Here is a 25,374-nt window from a genome sequence, read left to right on the forward strand (position 1 = left end):
TTTAGCGAACAGAGAGAAAAACAGTTGGCCCTTCAACAACACAGGTGTGTGTTGCACTTATACACTATATACACTTATACACTAATTTTTTTTAAAAAATAAATATTACACTGTTTGGCCTGTGGTTGGTTCAACCTATGAATACAGAACCACCTGTAAAGAAGAAACAGGTATAGGGAGAACCAACTGTGATTTATTCTGGGGTTTAGGATTGCAGAGGGTCTGAACTCATAATTCCCACACTGTTCAAGGATCAACCTTAATATGGTAGATGGCAAAATGCCTAGGGAAAAATAAGCAGAGAAGGGGTATAGTGGGTTCAAGGGATTGCAGCTTTAGAAAAACCGAGACAAGGCATGCTTTTCTTTTCTCCTGTACTTCTTGAAACTTGGAACATAGTGGGCAGCCCTTCCAGGGCCAACGTGAGCCAGGGCTTGCAGGGCTTATTCTGCAGGCTCTCCCAGAGATTTTATTTGAGGTCAGTGAACAGGGGAATGTTGCTGATTATCAACTGCAGCTGTTCAGGGTTAAGGCACCCAGCTGACTGTATCAACAGCTGAAATTTCTCCCTGATAATTTGCAGACCTCTCAAGTATCTGGTCTCTGTGAGTTATATTTAAATACAGTCATCAAATAAAATCCTTAGGGATTAGGATTCCAGAGGGGACGAAGAAGCCTAAATTATGAGATCTGGATTTTGTATGAAAGTATCTGTGTATACTTGCCTGCAGACGTCTGGATCTTTATAGGTAGGCTATATTCCTCTACATCAGCAAAAATCCCAGAGGGATCCAGAATGTACCAAATATCCAGTACTGAAAGTTTAAGAAAACATTGTTCTTCTGAAACCCCTGGTTCTCAGAAGTAATGAGGCAGGGGTGTTCCTCTGGAAGTGCAGAGATATCTGTGCATACTTCAGTGCCCATCTCTTGACTAGGGGCTACCTGCAGAATGCAGCCACAGCAGATGGGAACTGGTGTCCCACCTATGATGAAACCAGAGGGACCACTGCTCTGTGAACTACTTGGGCCTTGCTCTGGTGTCCCAAGGAGGCCAATATGACGTCGGCTAGATTTCAGGCCATTTGTCTCCATGTTGGTGTTGGTAGTCATCCTTCATGTTAATTAACTCCTAGATCTGATGTCAGAGGAGGCTGTCTACAGGAATTGGAACTTTTGTTCTTTTTTGAACTTTCTTGAACTTTTCCTCCTGGGAATGTTGGCACTCCTGATTAGGCACTAGACCCATGGAGAGACCAACCTGACTTTAGGAAAACTGAGTCCAGGCCTGATGACTTTTCTTTCAGGTTCTTGTCTCCTTGAAACTTGGAAGGTACAGCAGCCCCCTTGATGTGTATTTCCCAGCTCAGCTCCAGTTTTTGCTCTTCCTGAATCCCTATAGATCTATCTTTGAGGATGAAAGAGGTTGGGATCTGAAGGCCTCTTCTATCTGTGAAGCTGCAGGTGTCTCCTTACCTCCTACTGGATGAACTTTGGGATGGGGAACAAGGATGGCAGAGTGTTTCTTGAGAGGGTTTTAAGTGCAGAGTGGATGTTCTGGTACAGGCTTCTCAGAGGCATCAGAGATGCCTGAGGGATACAGATACTTGCCAAGTTATGCTCCTGTCTTGATACTATATTTCAGTTCTTTTTGAGCATCCTCAAGCAGTAACTTTGCCCAAAGAGGGGCAGGACCAAGCAATAGCCCTAGCACATAGGAGAAGAGGAGAGCTGAAGAGGCCGGGCTTCCTTGCCTGGGAGGTGACAAGAATTGTCTCCCAGGCATGGTCTTTCTGGGAGCTGCTCCATGGCATTTTGTAGAGGAGAAAAAACATTTATGCCATAGGAACTCAGCTACTGTTTCTGTATGAATTGTTACTGAGCATTTCCAATATATGAAGAAGTTGTATGAGGAGCAATGGTGACTTTCTTATCATGAGGCACTTACAGCCAAGAGCGTAAGGAATCTGAAATCAAAGAGAAAATTCTTAATCATTCAGAAAATTCCTCTCATTCTTCACTGATTCAACAAATACTTACTAAGCACCAACCATGTGTCAGGAAATGATGTGGTTTATTTTTTCACCTGGAATCTAAGAATAAATCTCAGGCCTTTAAGCAAGCTATGTGATGGAGACTTTTCTAGCCCTTCAATTTGAAGAATGTTCTTATCATGTATCTTAGGGAATGTGGCAGGCCCCTCTTTTGGAGAGTACTCTAAAAGTCCTTCAGGAGACAACTGTATTTAATGAGAATATACTGGCACAAAGAGGCCACTAGAACTCAAGTTACACATCAAAAGGACATCTCTGATATGCTTCATAGGTACTTTCAAGGACTGTATCACTAAAGTCTACCTTCATCAATATTCCTAGTTAAGAACATCACCAAGATGAACAAAGTCACTTCACCATCACTGATATAATAAATTTGATAATTTGCATTTAGAGCAGATATTGTGAGAAAGTCTATAGACCTCCTATACATCTTTAAATTGTCCTAGGTGTGTCCTGCTCAATGAACTCTCCTTAATCTTTATTAGAAGCTTTATTTAACAGTTAAGATATTTTCTGCATTTACTACTTTAGAGTTCTAAGCATGCTGTTTAGGAAAGTATATTCAACCAAGAGTCAAAACTAAGTTATTAATAGGTTTTATATAACCAGCAGTTAACAGCCTGTCTTCTGATTCCTGAAGTAAGTGCAGTCCTAGCCTTGCTCTCCTGCTTTATTCATCGCAGCCTTCAAGATTACCAAGCTCATTTCCTTTCCTTACACACGTTTTAATTGAGTTGACAGACATAGGAAAGACTGGTTAATATGAATGAAAGATTTGGCTGCATAATTTATAGATCCAGGAGTAAGACACCTTAATAGGACTCCTGAAGGGACACGTGTTGAGTCTCCGCTCCCTGGGAGACTCTTTCCCATCAAGCTATGTGACTTCTTTACACTTGTGTAGTGTGGAGGGTTGCATATTCTAGAGATAGCCATCTAGGACCTCGCCTCCACTCTCTTGTCTTCTGCGTGCCATATGGGCATTCTATGAAGCCAGTTTATTCCTTTCATGTTTTTTAACTTGATTTACTTAATCTTTCTATTTTGCCCCCCCCTTTTTTTTTTTTTTAGTGTATTACATGAAAGTCAAAGCCCTTAAAATTGCTTGGTCTCTAATGAAGGGCAAGACCACTTTTTCATGTGTGCTAGCTAAATCCACACTCAACAAAAAATTACCAAGTACCTCCTTCATAATACATTGGTTGAATAAATATAGTATTTTTTCATTCTCTCTCCATGAAACACTCTTCTTTTACTCCTTGAGCTGCTCAGTCCATTCTTTATTTCACTTCTTTGAGTGGCTTCTTCTCACCGCCTCCCAGATTAAGTGACTCTCGGGTACACATTATTTCCTGCAAAATAATAGTCATCACACATTAAATCATTTCTTTGTTAAATGTTTATCTCTTCTTTTGGAACATAAGCTCCATTAGCAGAAACTGTATCTGCCTTCTGCATCTAGCACAGGAGTTTTTACATCATAGATGCTTATAGGTATTCACTAGTATGTTAGTTTAAAATCTCTGATGTAATAGACACTTTGTCAAGTACTGAGAACTCAGTCTTTAATGATTAATCGAACACCTCAAAGTACCTAAGTATTGCAATAGTATATATAAAATGGGCTGCTTTGGTATCTCAGCTGATAAAGAATCCTAGTGCAATGCAGGAGACCCCAGTTCAATTACTGGGTCAGGAAGATCCCCTGGAGAAGGGAATGGCTACCCAATCCAGTGTTCCTGCCAGGAGAATCCCACGGACAGAGAAGCCTGGTGGGCTGCACTCCAGGGGGTTACGAAGAGTCAAACACTACTAAGCAACTAAACACATCGCAGTAATAGTGAAGGGACTAAAAAAAGTATAGAGCACCATCCCAACTCTTAAGAAGTGTTCTGTAAAACAAATGGGACATTTTCACACAACTAATTAAATACCTACAAAAATCTCAAGTACCAAAAGAGTGACTGAGTGAAGAAATGATTAACTGAAATGAATAAGGGGTTCATTTTAGAATTGATTAGACCTGGCTTTAAACTTGGCCAAATTAGTCAATGTCTCACAGCTTCAGTTTTCACATCTATAAAATGAAAATTATAAATGTTACTATCTTGTAGGGTTGTTGTAAGGAATAAATGAGATAATGATTATAAAATACTTACCAGAGTCAGGCATATATCACACAATAAATGTTTATTATTTAGCAGTAGTAGTAGTAGTATAATTAGGTTCCTGAAAAGAGACAAGGTGGGATGATTTGGTGACGGGTCTATGAATAGCACATCCTTACATTCTCAAATAGACTAGGGAAGGGACCAACTGCTAAAGACTAATGCTGCAATGATTATGTTAGATCAAGAGTGCTTAAACCTTTAGGTTTCAGGACTGCCTAATATACTTAAATATTAGTTAGGACTCAGGATTGGGGTTCTCCAGAAAAAGAGAAACTCTATGTCTTTTCTAACAGATAAATAGTTATATATGCACTCATCTCACATGCTAATAAAATTATGCTTAAAATTCTCTAAGCCAGGCTTCAGCAATATGTGAACCGTGAACTTCCAAATGTTCAAGCTGATTTTAGAAAAGGCAGAGAAACCGGAGATCAAATTCCAGCATCTGCTGGATCATCGAAAAAGCGAGAGAGTTCCAGAAAAACATCTATTTCTGCTTTATTCACTATGCCAACGCCTTTTGACTGTGTGGATCACAGTAAACTGTGGAAAATTCTGAAAGAGATGGGAATACCAGACCACCTGACCTGCTTCTTGAGAAACCTATATGCAGGTCAGGAAGCAAAATTAGAACTGGACATGGAACAACAGACTGGTTCCAAATAGGAAAAGAAGTATGTCAAGGCTGTATATTGTCACCCTGCTTATTTAACTTATATGCAGAGTACATCATGAGAAACACTAGGCTGGAAGAAGCACAAGCTGGAATCAAGATTGCCAGGAGAAATATCATTAACCTCAGATATGCAGATGACACCACCCTTATGGCAGAAAGTGAAGAACTCAAGAGCCTCTTGATGAAAGTGAAAGAGGAGAGTCAAAAAGTTGGCTTAAAGCTCAACACTAAGAAACCTAAGATCATGGCATCCGGTCTCATCACTTCATGGGAAATAGATGGGAAAACAGTGAAAACAGTGGCTGACTATTTTTCTGGGCTTCAAAGTCACTGCAGATGGTGATTACAGCCATGAAATTAAAAGATGCTTACTCCTTGGGAGGAAAGTTATGACCAGCCTAGATAGCATATTCAAAAGCAGAGACATTACTTTGTCAACAAAGGTCCATCTAGTCAAGGCTATGGTTTTTTCAGTGGTCATGTATGGATGTGAGAGGTGGAGTATAAAGAAAGCTGAGCGCTGAAGAATTGATGCTTTTGAACTGTGATGTTGGAGAAGACTCTTGAGAGTCCCTTGGACTGCAAGGAGATCCAACCAGTCGATTCTGAAGGAGATCAGACCTGGGTGTTCATTGGAAGGACTGATGTTGAAGCTGAAACTCCAATACTTTGGTCACCTGATGTGAAGAGCTGACTCATTGGAAAAGACTCTGATACTGGGAGGGATTGAAGGCAGGAGGAGAAGGGGACGACAGAGGATGAGATGGTTGGATGGCATCACTGACTCAATGGATATGGGTTTGGGTAAACTCTGGGAGTTGGTGATGGACAGGGAGGCCTGGCATGCTGCAGTTCATGGGGTTGCAAAGAGTCAGACACAACTGAGTGACTGAACTAAGACTGAGTATAGAAATTGGCTCAATTATTGGTTATAAAGGGTGAGAATTCCCACAAGCTGCCTTCTGCAAACTGGAGAACCAGGAAAGTCAGAGGTATAATTTAGTCCCAGTCCAAAGGCCTGAATACTATGGGAGTCAATGGTATAACTCCCAGTATGATGCCAAAGTCTTGAGAACTTGGACACTGCTGGCGTTAAGTCCCAGAGTCTGAAATGCCTGAGAACCAGAAGCTACTATGCCTGCCATCCTAGCTCAGAAAGAGACAATAAGAATTTGCCCTTCTTTCACCTTTTTTCTTCTGTTTGGGCCCTCAGCTGATGGATGATGCCTGCCCACATTGGTGAGGGCAGATTTTCTTTATTCAGCCTATTGATTCAAATGCTAATCTCTTTCAGAAATGCTCTCACAGACACACTCAGAAATATTGTTTTACCAGCTGTCTGGGTGTACTTTAGCCCAATCAAATTGACACACTAAATCACATATACCACTGAACTTTTGTTTCAGTTCAGTTTAGTTCAGTTGCTCAGTCATGTCTGACTCTTTGTGACCTCATGGACTGCAGCACGCCAGGCTTCCCTGTCCATCAACAACCCCCAGAGCTTGCTCAAACTCATGTCCATTGAGTCGGTGATGCCATCCAACTATCTCGTCCTCTGTCATCCCCTTCTCCTCCTGCCTTCAATCTTTCCTAGCATCAGGGTCTTTTCCAGTGAGTCAGTTATATCCAGTGATGTGCTTGTAAATGTTTAACATCTGGGGAAAATATTTCTTCAGGGGTACCATTTACTGATTTCTGTGGTGTAGGCAAACCCACCATGACTGAGTTCAGTCTACTAATACATCATCACCAAATGTGCAGAAATGATGAAAAGCACACACAAAAACAGTATTTCCTACATACAGATACAATAGATATAATATTTTCAAATATGATTTACTGAATTGTCAGTTTATGTAATTTTATTTTTAATTAACATTTATATGTATTTAAATGTGAATTCATATTAATATATTAAAGTTGAAGTTAAATAAAATTAATTTTTACTCCTTTATTAAGAACATTCTTAAGTGAAGGTCATATTTTGTTTCCAATACTATGAATGCATGGCTATGAAGAATGCAATGGTTATTGCAGCAGTCATGTGCCTCTGCCTTGATTTGTGCCAGCAGTTTCACCACCATTGCTTCTGTACTATCAGTGTAAATATCAACACAGTATAAAAGGCAAATAACATCTTAGTATTATTATGAAAATAGTTTTGACCCTTTGGTAACTGAAGGGCTCTCAGGACCACCTCTTACAGGGGTCCATGGGCAACACATTGAAAATTGTTGTTTTATACTGTAGACTCCTGAAGGGAAAAGTGTTATTCACCCAATCATGTCTGACTCTTTGCAACCCATGGACTGTAGCCTGCCAGTCTCCTTGGTCCATGGGATTCCCCAGTCAAGAATACTGGAGCGGGTTGCCATTTCCATCTCCAGGGCATCTTCCCGAGCCAGTATTGAACCCAGGCAGGCAGATTCTTTACCATCTGAGCCACCACGGAAGCCCAAAGGGAAAAGATTGACGTTAATTTTAAAGAAAAGTTATGTTGCCTGAGTTATATAATTTGAAACTCATTAATCCAATGACTTCACACAGATTTACAACTCTCCAAACAATTTTTAGTCTTACAGACTTTAGGTATGTGCCAGTTAACTTTTGCCTACAGAACACAACTCTTCAGGCAGTTCCTTTCTTTGGCTGACAAAGAAACTATAGAACCTCTGTTTAAAAAACTCATTGAAAAACTGAAGTAAGTAGAATGTTAAAAATTTTATTAAGAAATAGCAAACAATGTTTTGAAGTATAATTTTTAAGCCCTGTAAGTCATATGAGTGAGTAGCTATGGAAATACAGCTATGTTGCCATGAATGCCCTTGACACTTTGGCAAAGAAGAAATAAGGTCTATGAGAACATCATGTCTCCCTCATTTATTTGAAACATTTTCAAACTCAAGAAAATACATTTATAAGTCAGAAATAGACATTTTAAAACAAACTGTACTAATATTGGGATTCCTAGGTTGTGCAGTGGTAGAGAATCTACCTGCCGATGCAGGAGATGCAAGAGATGCAACAAACATGGGCTCGATCCCTGGATGGAGAAGATCTCCTGGAGGAGGAAATGGCCTCTCACTCCAATATTCACGCCTGGGAAATCCTGTGGACAAAGTGGCCTGGTGGCCTACAGTCCATGGGGTCACAAAAGAAGGTGAAATAGTGAGATGCTGGTCAATGCAAACAAACTTTCACTTATAAGGTGAATAAAATCTTCAAAATTTAATCACTATAATAGCAAACATGCCTTTAGATTCTATTTTGTCATAATTTGAAAATGACTTAAACAGATATGAATATTCCTAAAATGAAAAACAGGATGCAGAATAGCTTTTCTATGGAATTTCTATTAACTAGCAGAAATTTCTATTTCTAGACACTCACTCTATAGGTTTATAAAAATAAATGTTATGTATTGGGTCTCTATTTGTATTATACCCACTCTAGTACTCTATTCTGTATAGAAAATGAGCTATGATGTGAGCAAGACATCCAATAAAGTTGTTGCTATTCAGTTGCTCAGTCGTGTCCAACTCTTTGTGACCCCGTAGACTGCAGCACACCAGGCTTCCCTGTCCTTCACCACCTCCTGAAGTTTGTTCAAACTCATGTCCATCGAGTCAATGATGCCATTCAACCATCTCATCCTCTGTCACCCCTTCTTCTCCTGCCCTCAGTCTTTCCCAGCATCAGGGTCTTTTCTAATGAGTAGGCTCTTTGCATCAGGTGGCCAAAGTATTAGAGCTTCAGCATCAGTCAGTCCAGTGACTATTCAGGGTTGATTTCCTGGATTGACTGATCAAACCAGGATTGACTGGTTTGATCTTGCTCTCCAAGGGACTCTCAAGTCTTCTCCAGCAACACAGTTCAAAGGCATCAATTCTTTGGTGCTCAGCTTTTTTTTATTGTCCAATTCTCACTTCCATATATGACTATTGGAGAAACCATAGCTTTGTCTATACAGACCTTTGTCAGCAAAGTAATGTCTCTGCTTTTTAGTACACTGTTTATGTTTCTCATAACTTTTCTTCCAAGGAGCATACATGTTTTAATTTCACAGCTGCAGTCACCATCCACAGTGATTTTGGAGCTCAAGAAAAGAAAATCTGCCACTCACTGTTTCCATTTTTCCCCCATCTATTTGCCATGAAGTGATGGGACTAGATGCCATGATCTTAGGGTTTTGAATGTTGAGTTTTAAGCTAGCTTTTTCACTCTCTTCTTTTACCTTCATCAAGAATCTCTTTAGTTCCTCTTTGCTTTCTGCCATTTGGGCGGTATCATCTGCATATCTGAGGCTATTGATATTTCTCCCCTCGATCTTGATTCTAGCTTCTGATTCATCTAGCCCGGCATTTCTCATGATGTATTCTGCATAGAAGTTAAATAAGTAGGGTGACATTATATAGCCTTGACGTACTTCTTTCCCAATTTTGAACCCAGTCTATTGTTCCATGTCTGGTTTAAATTGTTGCTTCTGAACCTGCATACAAATTTTTAGGAGGCAGTTAAGGTGGTCTGATATTCCTATCTCTTTAAGAATTTTCCACAGTTTGTTGTAATCCACACACACAGTCAAAGGCTTTAGAGTAGGTCAAGGAAGATTTTTTTTTCTAGAACTCTCTTGCTTTTTCTATGATACAACCAGTCCATCCTAAAGGAAATCAATCCTGAATAGTCATTGGAAGAACTGATGCTGAAGCTGAGACTCCAATACTTTGGCCACCTGATGCAAAGAACTGACTCAATGGAAAAGACCCTGATGCTGGGAAAGATTGAAGGCAGGAGGAGAAGGGGATGACAGAGGGAGAGATGGTTGGATGGCATCACCGACTTGATGGACATGTGTTTGAGTAAGCTCTGGGATTTGGTGATGGACAGGCAAGCCTGGCATGCTGCAGTCCGTGGGGTCACAAGGAATTGGACATGACTGAACAACTGAAATCAACTCAACTGAACTGAACAGATGTTGGCAATTTGATCTCTGGTTCCTCTGCCTTTTCTAAATCCAGCTGGTACATCTGGAAGTTCTTGGTTCACATACTGTTGAAGACTAGGTTGAAGGATTTTGAGCATTACCTTGCTAATTTGTGAAATTAGCACAACTGTATGGTAGTCTGAACACTCTTCGGCACTGCCCTTCTTTGCGATTGGAATGAAAACAGACCTTTTCTAGCCCTGTGGCCATTGCTGAGTTTTCCAAATTGGCTGGCATACTGAGTGCAACACTTTATAACATCATCTTTTAGGATTTGAAATAGCTCAGCTGGAATTCCATCACCTCCACTAGTTTTGTTTGTAGCAATGCTTACTAAGGCCCACTTGACTTCACATTCCAGGATGTCTAACTCTAGGCAAGTGACCACACCACCATGGTTGTCTGGGTCTTTAAGACTTTTTTTTTTTTTTTTAAAGACCATTTTTGTATAGTTCTGTGTATTCTTGCCACCTCTTCTCACTCTTCTGCTTAGCATTTCTGTCCTTTATTGTGCCCATCTTTGCATGAAGTGTTCCCTTGGTAGCTCTTAATTTTCTTTAAGAGATCTCTAGTCTTTCCCATTCTGTTGTTTTCCTCTATTTCTTTGCACTATTCACTTAAGGCTTTCTTATCTCTCCTTGCTATTCTTTGGAACTCTTTATTCAGTTGGGTATATCTTTCCCTTTTTCCTTTGCCTTTCACTTCTCTTCTCAGCTATTTATAAGCCCTCCTCAGAAAAGCATTTTGCCTTCTTGCATTTCTTTTTCTTGGGGATGGTTTTGGCCACCACTTCCTGTACAATGTTACAAACCTCTGTCCATAGTTCTTCAGGCATTCTATCAGATCTAATCCCTTGAATTTATTTGTTACGTCCACTGTGTAATTGTAAGGGATTTGATTTAGGTCATACCTGAATGCCCTAGTGGTTTTCAATATAAGTCTGAATTTTACAATAAGGAGTCAATAAAGTTAAATTGTGACAAACGTTGATGATCAAATAATTAATATCACTTTTTAAAATCTTATTTTTCATTTATCTGAGTAATACTGAACTAGTTTTGTTATAGTAAACATAGCAGCATTTTAAGTCAGAAAGTGAGACAGCATTAAGTCGGAAATTAAAAGATTAATTATATTGCAGTGTTGCAGGGAGGCTGAGTTAAACCATTCAGGAGTTTAGCCGGGTCTGGCTTTTCATTTCTAATGTACTATAGGCTTCAAGTGCCTGTATTTTTTAGCTATTACCTTATGCTTATAGTGGGGTCTGAAAAGCTGAAGTTTTTTCTATGTTCCTGCTTTACCTCCATCTTCAAGCATCCCTGTTTGCCTTTGCCAGGGGGTGGGGTGGGGGAGTGCGGGGAAGGGGTGTCTCTCCATGCTTCCCTACCCCAGTGGTTAACTACTGCTGCTTATTACTTGGTGCTAGGCTAGTTGTTGAGACTTGGGTGGTCTTTTGTCCTGATCCAGCCTAAATTTTAGGCCAAGTTTCTTCTCCCTGGGGTTGGAGATAGGGCTTTCTTATGCCATGGTAGTCAAACTGCTTCATAACTGTGGTTCATTTTTAGCAGGAGTTTGCTCCTTTTCATTAGCTTACCAGACATCTGCTTTGAGTAGATGTAGGATTTCTGGGCCCAATGTCATTTTCTGCCTCCCTCCCAGGAGACAAGGGTTTTTATTTCCATACTTCCCTAGTAACACTGGACTCTACCTGTATCATGGTAGACTATTTCCTATCACCCCTGTCTTCAGCACCGACAGCTAGGTTTTCTGTTCCTTTCTTAAATGCAATGGAATTTCGTCTGAGCCTTAGATGTTAAGAGGGCTTGCTGCCCCTGCTCCAGCAGCCTAAGACCTTTAAGAAAAGGGTCTCGGAAAGCAGGTGAGGCTTTGGGCATGTCACCCAGTAGCAGCCTGTCATCTCCTGTTTGCCTATGCCACAGAGGTATCTTTTCAGGTCTCCTGCCCTGCTCCCAAACTTTCTCATATTTGGTAGAGCTCTAACTTCTAAAGTTCCTAGATATTCTGACAGGCAACTCACACTTCACCCTTAAGAATCTGTTAAAATTTTAGTTGATTTTTTTCCAGCCACTTTTGTCTCTTGTGCTCTCAAAGATAAAATGGTTTATTTCACAGATACTGAGTCCCCTCGATTTATTTGGTTATCTTGAGGCCTCAACTATCTGATAGGCTCAAGAAAAACGATTTTCATAGATTACTTTGCAATTTTTTGTTAAGATGGAAGAAACGTTCTCATGGAACTTTTTATATTCTAAGTGAAACCAGAACTCTCATCTGCTTATTTTTACAAATGAATTTTATTCATTTTCTAAATTATGAATAAAAATTACACTAGATTTTTGACTAGAATTTTACTAAACTTCAGAGGGATTTACATTATAGTATTTTGTCTTTCCATCCAGAAATACTGGTATTTCTACTCATTTATAGAAAAAGCACACTCCAGGTTCCTTATGTTATGGAGTCAATTATTTAATTGATTTTAACGTAAATTTTGTATTATCAAAACACAAATAGAGGTGGCTTTTGGTATTAAAACACAGATAATAGCAAAATTCAAAATTGTTAGGCTAGAACCTGATAATTGTGTAGATATTGAGAATCATACCAGAAATTAAACATTATTTTAGTTCTAAGACCCCTAGGAGACAAGACCAAAACGGAAATAGTAGGTTATATTCTCTTAGTTTAATAGAAAGAATGCAGTTTTATTAGAATTCTGGCACTGAATCCCAAGTGGACTTTTTAAATGTAGTTACTTTTAGAAATAAGAAAGAAGCTGAATTCAAACACTGGTAGAAAATAGTTGTTTTTCTATTGACCATTTCTTTCTCTCACCTTAATAAATTCCAAGAGCACACTTCCTGTGAGTGCATGCACGTTTGCTAAGTCATGTCTGCTTCTTTGAGATCCCATGGACTACAGCCCTCCAGGCTCCTCTGTTCATGGGATTTTCCAGGCAAGAAAACTGGAGTGGGTTGCCATTTCCTCCTCCAGGGGATCTTCCTGACCCAGGGATTGAACTTGTGCCTCCTGTGTTTCCTATATTGCAGGCAGATTCTTTACCACTGCGCTATCTGGGAAGCCTATTTAACAGAAAAATCAATAAATGTGAAAAGTTGAAGTAAACCTGACAAGTTTTTCAGAACAATTGTTGAAAATATTTATTGAGAAAACACCTTTAGTTGGAAAACAGCAGAAACAAAAAAAGAAATATCACATTTCAAATATATATTAATAACAGAATACAATGATGAATTTAGTTTCATAATAAAAGCCATACCAATTTGTATGTGTGGCCAAGGATGGAGGTGTGGAAAAAGAAAAGAATTGAAATTGAGGTAGAAAATAACTCTTTGCCTATATCCATCAAGTCTTGTTTAGAGAAGAACCTCTAGAAAGCCATGAGTTACGGATAACACTAGTCTACTAGCATGTCAGAGGTAGAACCAATATAATCTATTTAAATATAGATATGTCATTCCTCCAGGTAACTCCTTTAAGGTGGTTTGGTTCCACCAATGAATAAAGTTCCTAATTCTATATTAAGTTCATCCTTTGGGACATCAATATCATCTCCTGCTTCTTCCCCAAGCTTCTTCCACCAGGGTGCTTGTATATGTTTCAGGGTGGTAAGATGGGCCTGCTTGGCTTTGGCTGCCACAGGCCTGGATCTACTTAGGAAGAGCTCAGGATCTTTTCCTTCTGCCTCCTTCAGACTTGGTGATTCTGTAGTAACAAAAAATAAACAGGTGAGTGGAAGAGTTCTGTACCAGACAAACAGAAACATAGAAACTGCAAAGCTGGAACTCTGCAATAGCAGCAGAAACTAGATTCTAACTCTGAGTCTATTGTTGCCAGCTGTAGTTGGCATGTGACTATTCACAAGATGTAGCCCATCCTTCTGTGTTTAAAGGGAAAGAATAAAGAGGTAGATATTTTTTTAGATGGTTTATTTAAAAGAGTAGGAACTTAAAAACAAATAGCAGAATTCTTACAGATGAGAGGCTCAGTTCTAGTCACCTATCCATTCAAAAATACAAAATTTACAAGTAAATGGCACTAAACAGAGGATCCTGACCCCTTCTGCTCCACAAGTAATAAGTGTTTCAGAACCTGTCTGAAACACTGGCTTCATGGACGAGATCTCTCATTTAATGTATCAGCAGTTGTGAGAAGTAGGTGAATTAGTTTTTGTGAAAATGATTCATTAAAAATATAAAATGGCACCATAAAATACTGTCATTATCTACTTTTAAAGTAGGCTTAAGAAGCTTTTCTTATTATATAACAGAATCTGGCTAGTAGGGCTCAGCATCTTTGAAATTAATAACTTTGTCTGAGTTGGTACATATGAATGATAGAAAGGCTGAGGGAAGCAGTCAGGAAGGTTATGGGATTTGCATCAGTTGAAAACATTGTGTGCTGATATGATCCAGAAGTAGAAATTTCTGAGGATAGGAAATGAGCTAATAGACCACTAAATGCTATTTTCCTTCTGAAGATTATGGCTGTCACCAAAATCTTGCATAGGGTGTTCCTTTTAGGAAACAAAAATGGAATGAGCACATACTCATCAACTGTTCAATGTTGGTGTTGATCTGAGCCATCAGTGCCTCCCTGTGCTGTTGAGATCTCTCTTCTAGAGCCCTGCCCAAGAAGTAGTGTTGCAGTCGTTCTTGTGCTTGGGAATGGAGCTCCCTGCTGGTCACATCTGATACCTGAGAGCCCTGGGAACAAACGACAGAAGAAAATTGTCACACGAAGGACACATATATCAAAGTATGTTTCACTTTCACTAGTTGCTGCATGTGGGTTCAGTAGTTCTGGCTCCTGGGCTCTAGAGCACAGACTCAGTAGTTATGGTGGATGGGCTTAGTTGCCCCAAAGCATGTGGGATCTTCCTGGACTAGAGACTGAACCCATGTCTCCTGCATTGGCAGGCAGATTCTTTACCACTGAGCCATCAGGGAAGCCCGATCTTGTACTCTTGAACAAACATTAAATAACTTCTTAAAAGCAGATTTCATTGAAAATGCAAGTGGGCAAAATTCTTTTTGATATACTCCTATACCTCACTTCCTCACATAGTGTAATATTCTGGGAGAAGAGGTACGATTGAGGAATCACAGTGAAAATTACAAATGGTTTGGTAAAGACACTGGCCTGGAGGAGTAACAGGACCAATCCCTTTGTTCTGAACCCCACCTGAGAAACTGCCTTACTTCTTATCCTATTCCTTCTCTCAAACTTATCTAAGCCATAATATTATATAGCTTCTAATTTCAAAGAACATGGGACAGAATCATTCAAAGGATCATATTCTTCTGGCTAGTTAGCTACTTTAAAGGGAACTGACCTAATTATTAATATTTAGAACAAGGATGACATAACCTCAACACTGAAACTGATAAAAGTTTCTAACACTACAGTTTTCTCAGGTATTCCAGTTCCTGGATCATGGATGCTGCCTTGTTCTAACTAACATCTTACCTGTCAGCCACAGAGTAACAGTTGTACTAGGGCATGGCTAAAGCAGTACTTCTTTTTTAAATAGAAGAATGCATCAGAATCATGCACAGTGCATTAATAAAAAATAGAGATCAAAGCCCTAAACAATAAGGGCTAAAATTACAAAACTCTTAGAAGAAAAGATAGAGGGAAAGCTTTATGATATTAGATTTGGCAATGATTTCTTTAATATGACACTGTGAAGGTACAGACAACAGCAAAAATTAGACAAATTATACTTCATCAAAATGAAAAAGTTTTATGCATCAAAGGACACTATCAATAGAGTAAAAGGCAGCCCACAGAATGGAAGAAAATATTTGCAAATCATACATCTGATAAGGAATTAATATCCAGAATATACAGAGAATTCCTAAAACTCAACACTAAAAAAAAAAAAACCTGATTAAAAATGGGTAAAGGACTTCAATTGAACTTTCTCCAAAGAAGGATATATAAATAAGCAATAAGCACAAAAGAGATGTTAAAAATCACTAATTATTACAGAATGTAAATAAACCCAAATCACAATACCACTTCATGTTCATTAGGATGTGAAAATAATAAATGTTGATAAGGATGTACCAACAGTCTCGCTGATACAGTATGGAAAACCACTAAGTTGAAGTGAAGTGTCCTTTACTATTGACTTTACGGTCCACACAATTATTAAGACTCCAAAGCCATAGTAAAGTCAAGGTAATGCCATGGTAAGGCTACAATAAAGCCATTGCATTACCTTATGCCAACAATAAATGTACACATACAACTGAGACACTTATTTGTTGGTGAGTATCACACACTGCAATAATGTAACACAAAAGCCTACACACTGGATGTCTTCTGATATAGTCATCCACTTGTTGTTTCAGTTCAATTCTGCGTGCATCAGTGAGTTCTCTGAGTCCAGGCCAAGGAGCAAATTGTTTCTTTTTCTTACGACATTTTGCTAAGAATTTAAGAGTCTGGGGAAAAAAAAAACAAAAACAAAACTTGTGATTTTTCTTCCCTGACTGATAGAACTATTTTCTTTCTACAACAATATATAGTAGGACAACACTGTAATAGTTGTTAACTTATAGTGTGTATAGAGGGAGAGATGACAGATGTGACAGAAGACAATAACTTTATCATTATAATCTTTTGTGGTGTTTTAATATTTTATAAGGAAATATTCATGTATTATTTTTACAGAAGGCAAAAAACAGGGAACCAGCTCTGGGTTCTAGTCTAAGTTCTAGTCCCTTACAAACCTGTTCGATTTTGGGCAAGTCACTCAATCTCCATAAGACAGGTTCTATGTCTACAGAAAACAGGGACCCCCAATTCTACTTAGCCAAAAGATAGTAAAGATCAAGGAGACACTATATTAGAAAAAGTTTGGTAAACAAATGTGCTTCCTTTTGTTCTTCAGAATGAATTCCTGATAAGAAATCTTATAACAGGCAAGATTAGGAGACAAGACATTATTTTGTCCATTTTTTTTCACTCTTATTTGTTCTACGTTCACATTATTAAAGGCAAAAGTTGGAAAATTATGGCCCACAGATCAAATCCAGCTGCTGTTTTTGAGTAGCTGGAGAAGAATGATTTTTTTACATTTTGAAAGTGAAGTGCAAGTGTTAGTTGCTCAGTTGTGTCCGATTCTTTGCGATCCCATAGACTGTAGCCTGCCAGGCTCCTCTGTCCATGGAATTCTCCAGGCAAGAATATTGGAATGGGTACCTATTCCCTTCTCCAGATCTTTCTGACCCAGGGACTGAACCAAGGTCACCTGCACCGCAGGCAGATTCTTTACTGTCTGAGTCACCAGACAAGCCCTTTTACATTTTATATGATTATGAAGTTCAAAAGGAAAAGAATTATTTTATGACATGAAAATTAAAGGAAATTCAAAATTCAGTGTCTACAAATGTTCATTGAAACACAATCATGCTCATTTGTTTCCATACTGTCTACAATTTCTTTTGTGCTACAACTATAGAGCTGAAGAGTTGCAAGAAAACTACATGACCTGCAACCTAATATATTTTACAATTTGATGCTTTCCAAAAATTTGTTGATGTAACTCTATTGTTTAAAGTATCAGTTTTAGAAGAACTGTTAAAATTTACAGCTCTCTGCCGAGTTATCCTGTCCTCTCCGCTGAAAGACATCAACTTTAATTCTTTCAGGTTTTTCTACTGATGTTTATTTCTATCTACATTTTTGAGATTTTTTTCAGTAACAGGTATTATCTATTGATTTTCTTATATGAAAGGTAAGGACTTAGCTCTCTTTCACACATACTTTCTATATCTCTAAATATTCAATATTATTAAATCATAGTTTTAGTTATGTTCATGTTCAGTGTTTATGCCTACATAAAGGCTATTTATGATCATATAGTATATGATGATTACTTTTTTCTTCCTTGCATATTTTAATACATTAGAAAAATAAGCAAGGAATTAATAATTCTGTTATTTTCCTTATTTTTCTATGTATTTATCACTGATTATATATAACAACTTCTGCCCTAATTGTCCTTATAGTAAAACGTATCAGGCAATCTACCAAATTAATTTTCTTGGATATACATTCCGGAGCTTTTTGACCTGCTCCAATCTGGATCAGTTGTTCTCTATTCTTTGTGTATAGCTATTATCCAGATATCCCCATTCACCATCATCTTGGTGACTCTTCCCATTTTTCCTTTGTGTTTTCTGGATTCCTTTCTTGAGTTATTCCTTTGTTTCAGAGATTTGTGATGCATAAATGTATCTTTATAGTCTATCTTTATTTTTAACTGATGGTTTGGTTGGATGCAGAATTCTAATTGGAAGTCATTTTCCCTCAAATATGTGTCAGCCTAACTCCAATACCTTTTAGCTTCCAATCATGTTGTTGAAGAGTACTTTTGTTCCCAGTGTATTTCACAGTAATGTGAAATAAATGTGAGTGTATTTCTGTCTTTGTAATGGACAGTTGGTCAGTCCTTTTGAACTAAACCACATGGTATTTGGTTCTGGGAAATCAAACTATTTTATTTTCTCTCCTTTTTTCCTTCTCTGTTTCACATGTTTGGATATGTGACCTCTTAGACTGGTTCTCTTTCCTCTTTCTCTAGATTTCCCAGACCTTTTTTCCTATCCCTTTTATTATATCTTGTATTATTTTTTCTGGCAAATTTTATTATATTTGTTCCCTGTTATATAGCATCTTGATTTTATTTCATGTATTATTTTCTTTTAGCTCTCTGAGAAAATAATACATTTAAAATGTCTTCTTATCCCTGCAATAGCTGTTTCCACCAAGTAGTATTATTCTGTTTGTTTGGCATTAGCTTTCCTCAGATGTCCAGTGATACTTTCAGCTGTTTAGAAATGCTGAGCATGAGGGTAGGGTTAATCTACTATGTACTTCTTTTTAGGGCTACTGAACTGGGCTGTTTCATTGGAGGACCTCAAAATGAGTTTAACTATTCTCTTGGACTGTTCAGATTTCCTCAAGAAAATACTTTCAATAGGATTTAAGCCTGGGTGATAGCACTGAGAGCTGAGAAGTAAAAAGGGGCTGGAGGTTTTCACATTAGTATATAAACTTTCCTTATGTTTTTACTATAGTACTCAAGCCTTCAACTGTGTTTTCATTCTATTGAGAGATTTTTCTCCTTTTCTTCTGTTCTTCCCTTTTCTTGATTTTTCTTCCTTATACTTCCTATCCTTCCTCTCTCTACCTCTTGTTTTTAGTACCAAGTCAGGTTTATGATGCTATGCTGGGAACTCAAAGTTTCCAGAACAGGGGAAGTTTTGCCCTTAGATCAGATAAAGTTCACCTTGACATCTCTTTCTCTGTCTCTTCTTCATTCTTTGTTATTTTAGGACTCTCTGAGATTATATCTATCACCAAATGTTTATTTTTTTCAACTGCCAATGGCTTGTTCTTTTAAGTGCTTTTGCAGTTGGTCTTCATTGGATATGTATACATGGTACTTTTCTTCTATAATCAGGTAGCAAGAATTAGCTATCATTCTGGCTCTAGAGAGGAGATACAAGCAAACATCACCTTCTTTCTGAGCTTTGTTACTTTTTTGTAAAAGAACCAATAATTAGGTTTATTTGCTGGTGCCAGGAAATATCTCACATTCATTGCTGTAAAAACCATGTTTATCACTTTAGCGTGGAATTCTTTAGAAGCACTGGCAAAGTCAGCTTTGGAAATTGGATGCATTGAATATGAATAGGTGGATCCCACAAACGAAAATTCCAGAAGGCAGTCAGACCTGCCCTTGTGCTTGTCACTCATTTCCAATATTTGATTTTCAGGTTTTGGCTCTTTCAAAGTCATTTTCCACATTTCTGAAATCAAAAATGGCCTGAGAAATCTATTCATTTGTGTTCATAAAAAATGAAGAGTAGAAGCAGACATTCAGAAAGTTCTGGGTGATGAGAATATTTTTTTCTACCACTAAAATGGTATGCATTCTGTAGTTCTTAGTTTGAAACAAACTCAGGATATGTAAACAGCAAACAGTTATCTTCCCAGCATCCGATTCCTAAGGAGTGTAAAACAAGTTTTTAAACTAAGATTGTGCCTGTGGTTGATTCAAGCTCCCGGCTGGTTGGGGGCTCCAGTGCTCTCCTCCTCGCTGAGCTGCTGCCTGGTGCAGAAGAAGCCATGGCGCTCCGGATCACCAGGAACACGAAGATTAATGCTGAAAATAAGGCGAAGATCAGTATGGCAGGGGCCAAGCGCGTGCCTGTGGCCGGTGTTGCAACCTCTAAGCCCGGGCTGAGGCCCCGAACAGCGCTTGGAGACATCGGTAACAAAGTCAGTGAACAACCGCAGGCCAAACTGCCTCTGAAAAAGGAAGCAAAAACTTTACCTGCTGGAAAAGTTATTGCTAAAAAAGTACCAAAACCTCTGGAAAAGGCTCCTGTACCTGTGCCGGAGCCCCAGCCGGAGCCAGAGCGGGAACCCGAGCCTGTTAAGGAAGAGAAACTTTCCCCCGAGCCTATTTTGGTCGATACTCCGTCTCCAAGCCCCATGGAAACATCTGGCTGTGCCCCTGCAGAAGAATATCTGTGTCAGGCTTTCTCAGATGTAATTCTTGCAGTGAGTGATGTGGATGCAGAAGACGGAGCGGATCCAAACCTTTGTAGCGAATATGTAAAAGATATCTATGCTTATCTAAGACAACTTGAGGAAGAGCAAGCAGTCAAACCAAAATACCTAATGGGTCGTGAAGTCACTGGAAACATGAGAGCCATCCTGATTGACTGGCTAGTGCAAGTTCAAATGAAATTCAGGTTACTGCAGGAGACCATGTACATGACTGTTTCCATAATTGATCGGTTCATGCAGGATAACTGTGTGCCCAAGAAGATGCTGCAGCTGGTGGGAGTCACTGCCATGTTTGTTGCAAGCAAATATGAGGAAATGTACCCTCCAGAAATCGGTGACTTTGCCTTTGTGACTGACAACACCTACACCAAGTTTCAAATCAGACAGATGGAAATGAAGATTCTGAGAGCTTTAAATTTTAGTCTGGGCCGCCCTCTACCCCTGCATTTCCTTCGGAGAGCATCTAAGATTGGAGAGGTTGATGTTGAGCTACATACTCTGGCCAAATATTTGATGGAACTAACTATGCTGGACTACGATATGGTGCACTTTCCTCCTTCTCAGATTGCAGCAGGAGCTTTTTGCTTAGCACTGAAAATTCTTGATAATGGTGAATGGACACCAACTCTACAGCATTACCTGTCATACACTGAAGAATCCCTGCTTGTTGTTATGCAACACCTGGCAAAGAATGTGGTCATGGTGAACCGTGGGCTTTCAAAGCACATGACTATCAAGAACAAGTATGCCACATCTAAGCATGCTAAGATCAGCACTCTAGCACAGCTGAATTCTGCACTAGTTCAAGATTTAGCCAAGGCTGTGGCAAAGGTGTAACTTGTGAACTTTGGAATACTATCTGCAAATAAAATTGGCACCATGTGCCATCTGTACATATTATATGTTACATTTATTTACTTTTAATAAAGTTGTAGTTCTTTTTACTTAAAAAAAAAAAAACTAAGATTGTGAATGATTTATAAAGACCAAATTTCAGATAAACAAATGCAATTATATCTCCTTCACCCATTGCAAACTGTCATCAGGAATGGCAATCTCTTTATTCAAAATATTCTTAGGCTTGGCTCTTTCACAACCATTTTTGAAGTTTTAGTTCTTTTTATCTTCTTTATTTTTTAAAATTGAGGTATGATATTATTGACATACAATATTATATTTCAGGTGTCCAACATAATGTTGATATTTGTGCATATTCAGAAACGGCTGTCACAGTAGGTATACTTAACATCTGTTGCCATACACAGTTACAGAATTCTTGTGGTAAGAACTTTAAAGATTCACTGTAGTTGTCAGTTAAATAGCACTGGCTAATGTCAAGGACTGAACTGACTTGATAAAAATAATCTCGTCATAGTTTTGGTATCTCTGCAGTATATGAGGCTGTGTCCTTTCATGAAGGTCTAAGTTATGTTTGAAAATTAGTAGCACCTCACTGACAATAAACAGAAGATTACAAAAATTTCAAGTCAAGAAAGCATCACATTTTGGATTCTCTAAGGGTAAGTACACTTTTCCATGCTGAACAACTGGTTCTCTTAATGGCGCCTCAAGAATTAGGATGGAGTGGCTTCTCTCAGGATCTTTATTCTCCACCTGGACACTGTCACCTTCCCCTAACACAGCTGTGTGATGAGGTTCTGTTTTTTGTTGCATATTATCAGGTACAGTATACACATTTCCAGATATGGTACAAAGGGAGCTTGTCCACCCTTTAGGAATAGGCTGGGAATGCTTTGCTCCTTTGTCCAATTTGAAGTCCAAATATAAGGTTGGTGTGTAGATGTAAATCTTCGACTTGACTCCCAGGGCTTCTTCAGAAATGACAGCAATGGTCACACTATCCTTACTGGGTTTAGGGATTTCACTGCTTTTCAGTTCCGGGTACCAAGGCTCCAATATCTTCTGTGAGCTCCTCAAATTAACCCACAGTTGAAGGTCATGGACTGGCTCCTCTGAGCAAGGCGTCTCCTCATGCACAATGCCCCAGCCTGAGATCATCCAGTACAGGCCTCCTGAGTTCAACTGACCAACATGTCCACGGCAGTCTTCCTGAGCTATGCTACACCCCCCTTCCAGGAGGTAAGATATCATTTCAAAACCTCAGTGCGGGTGATCAGGAAATCCACCTGGTCTGCTGCTGCTGCTAAGTCGCTTCAGTTGTGTCCGACTCTGTGCGACTCCATAAATGGCAGCCCACCAGGCTCCCCCGTCCCTGGGATTCTCCAGGCAAGAACACTGGAGTGGGTTGCCATTTCCTTCTCCAGTGCATGGAAGTGAAAAATGAAAGTGAAGTCACTCAGTTGTGTCTGACTCTTCGCGACACCATGGACTGGAGCCCACCAGGCTCCTCTGTCCATGGGATTTTCCAGGCAAGAGTACTGGACTGGGTTGCTATTGCCTTCTCCGCCTGGACTACTACCTTTAAATTCATCAAACAGTAAAAATGGAGCCAGATTTTAAAACTCAGGTCTGCCAATACTCCTGCATACCCATGCTTCAACCCCTTCTGACTGCTCCTGGCTGAGCACTAACAGGGTAACTTTGGAGGACACCATGTTGAAGAATAAAAAGAGAACGTTTATAGGCTTAGCAGATCATAGTGCTCTGCAAAAGAAAGGTTGTCTGCCATTTGCACCAAATTGCAGAGGACCAGTTAAGCGTCTCTGGCCATCTCTCGCAGCGACTCCCCTGGGAGTCTAAAGCCAGCCAAGGAGGGCAGGGTTCTGCTAACTGACCACCAGCACTGACCCTGCTTGGCCCTATTGATGCCCGGTAGTCCCATGCTCTTGGGGGCCCCCTTTGAGCTTCTTAAGAGATGTAAAAGCAAGAAAAGAAAATCCTGGAGCATTAAAAGGGTAAAGGCAGCTAATTCTTCAAATTTAATTCCAATACTATACTACTACCGAAAACCCTAAGCTGTCTACATGAGTAAGGATGTGTAATTTGAAATTAGCCGGTTTACAAAGGGTAAAAGGTAAAAAGAGGTTAAATTAGTATTTTGCATGTACTGAGTTACATAAGCATAACTCATTATATGTAAAATATTAGCATTTCAACATGTAATCAAAATAAAAAATTTGGGACTTCCCTGGTAGTCCAGTGGTTAAGACGCTGCACTTCTACTGCACCACTGCAGTGGGAATGGGTTTGATCCCTGGTCAGGGAACTAAGAGCCCATATGACAAGCAGCACAGGGGGAAAAAAAAAGGAGGTGGTCATGTGGCAAAGGTATTAGAAAGGATCTACAGGCTCCTCCTTTCACCATCAGTCTCTAACACTAGTGCTGTGCTATGCTTAGTCGCTCAGTCATGTCCAACTCTTTGCGATCCCATGGACTGTACCCTGCCAGGTTCCTCTGTCCATGGGGATTCTCCAAGCAAGAATACTGGAGTGGGTTGCCATGCCCTCCTCCAGGGCTAACACTGGTATCTATGGGCTAATCCTTAGATGGCCTTGCTTATCAGAAGGTAAACAGCATGCATGGATGTGATTCAGTGACAGAACAGGACCATCTGTTGCAGACTTGGCCTGAATGAGAAAAATGAAGGCAGCAGACTATCTCTCTCAGAATAGAGTACCACTCTGTTTTTTCAATGGTTTGAAAAAGACTTGTAAAAGCTTAATCAGAGAAATCAACAGAGACTGTTCAAAATCTCTGACTGTGAAAAACTGAAACTGACCTAAAACTTTATAATAGGGATTATAAATCTAAATGCTATATGACTGAAATCCTAATATGAACGTTAACCATGTGTAAGTAAATAACTATATATTAGGAAAACTAGATATTAAGTGAAATAGACAGAGTTGTGCTATAAAATATTACTATGCTCCATATAAACCCCAGGAAAATCACTGAAGAATACCATTCTATAATTCAAGAATTATAATGATCTTATTATAACTAATATATTATCTATGCATTGAAAACATCCAATATGACATGCTGCACTTAAAGAGGACTTTACAACTGATGAAATACTTTCCCATAAATTAGGTCATCTGATCCACATAACTGAGTGAAAAACACAGGGTAGACATTCATTCATGTATCAAGCACATGCGAGAGGTAGACAATAAATAAGACTTAGTGATTTAACCTTAAGATGCTCATAGTTCAAATAAAAACAAAAAAAAACTAATAACAACACTGCATTTTGGTAAATGATGCACAAGGTTCTATCAAAGTAATAAGGACTGAATATCTAAGTCATTTTGGCCCTAAGGAGGTTCTGACAGAGGAAGAAACAAAGGCTTAGAAAAAGCTAAGTTAAAAGACTTAACCAAGACTTTACAGCAGGTAAACAGCAAAAGTCAAGTTTGAACCCATGTCTCTGCCTACTAATCCAGTACTCTTTTTACTACATCAGACTTACTGCTCTCTGAAGTATGACAGCCGCTTTATATTCCGTAAGAGATGGCCTCTGTTGGTGAAAATTTTTCCTTTCCCTGTACCCTTTCCAATGTTTCTGGATAATCAATGCTGATTTCTCTTCTATTTCCCGATTATGTTTTTCCACCTGACCTAAAAAGATGACAGACACTATTATAACATACTCACTTCTATGCTTTCTCAAACTCTAGAATCAGGACAATCAAAGTAACAATCTTGTAGTCCTTTAATTATTTTCAATACGATTTTCCCAATTCTATTATTTTACAAGAGCTCCAAAAGCCTTCTCAGTTTACATATCTTTAGAAAAAAGACTCACATAATTATTTTGAGTCTTAGGAACGAGAAAGGACTAAAAATCCAATAGCAAGAATATTTAGAAAAAAAGAATCATAAGTAAATAGAAAGTCATTCAGTACCACCAAAAGGAAAGGGCAC

At 39.0% G+C, this 25,374-nt stretch overlaps 3 protein-coding genes across 7 annotated transcripts in view; 1 reads left to right on the top strand and 2 right to left on the bottom strand.

Annotated features, from left to right (window-relative positions):
* Positions 1-13,043: 13,043 nt before the first annotated feature.
* Positions 13,044-25,374, bottom strand: part of IQCB1 (IQ motif containing B1) — a 42,303-nt gene continuing 29,972 nt past the window's right edge. For 2 of the 5 annotated variants that reach the window (XM_069554804.1, XM_069554795.1), the window contains exons 12-15: positions 24,920-25,068; positions 16,250-16,381; positions 14,479-14,635; positions 13,044-13,634 (exon numbers count right to left, since the gene is read on the bottom strand). In XM_069554804.1, the coding sequence (XP_069410905.1) occupies positions 13,405-13,634; positions 14,479-14,635; positions 16,250-16,381; positions 24,920-25,068 (668 nt within the window). In that variant the 3' untranslated portion in view covers positions 13,044-13,404. Of the gene's footprint in view, positions 13,635-14,478; positions 14,636-16,245; positions 16,382-24,919; positions 25,069-25,374 lie in introns of all 5 variants that reach the window. The other 3 variants (XM_069554821.1, XM_069554813.1, XM_069554831.1) reach the window with 2 other exon arrangements.
* LOC138421143 (G2/mitotic-specific cyclin-B1) lies at positions 17,897-21,422 on the top strand. Its single transcript, XM_069555009.1, has one exon. The coding sequence runs from the start codon at positions 20,076-20,078 to the stop codon at positions 21,357-21,359; it is 1,284 nt and encodes a 427-aa protein (XP_069411110.1). The 5' UTR covers positions 17,897-20,075; the 3' UTR covers positions 21,360-21,422.
* On the bottom strand, positions 21,912-23,098 carry LOC138421266 (pirin). The gene is given in 2 exon segments (XM_070289496.1): positions 21,912-22,712; positions 23,033-23,098. Coding segments are annotated over 2 exon segments (774 nt in total). The 3' UTR covers positions 21,912-22,004.

The sequence above is a fragment of the Ovis canadensis genome, chromosome 1, assembly GCF_042477335.2.
Source record: "Ovis canadensis isolate MfBH-ARS-UI-01 breed Bighorn chromosome 1, ARS-UI_OviCan_v2, whole genome shotgun sequence".
Lineage (NCBI taxonomy): Eukaryota > Metazoa > Chordata > Mammalia > Artiodactyla > Bovidae > Ovis > Ovis canadensis.

What these genes read in the sequence shown, in the direction of transcription:
- LOC138421143 (XM_069555009.1), top strand. Translation starts at nt 20,076, where the DNA reads ATGGCGCTCCGGATCACCAGGAACACGAAGATTAATGCTGAAAATAAG.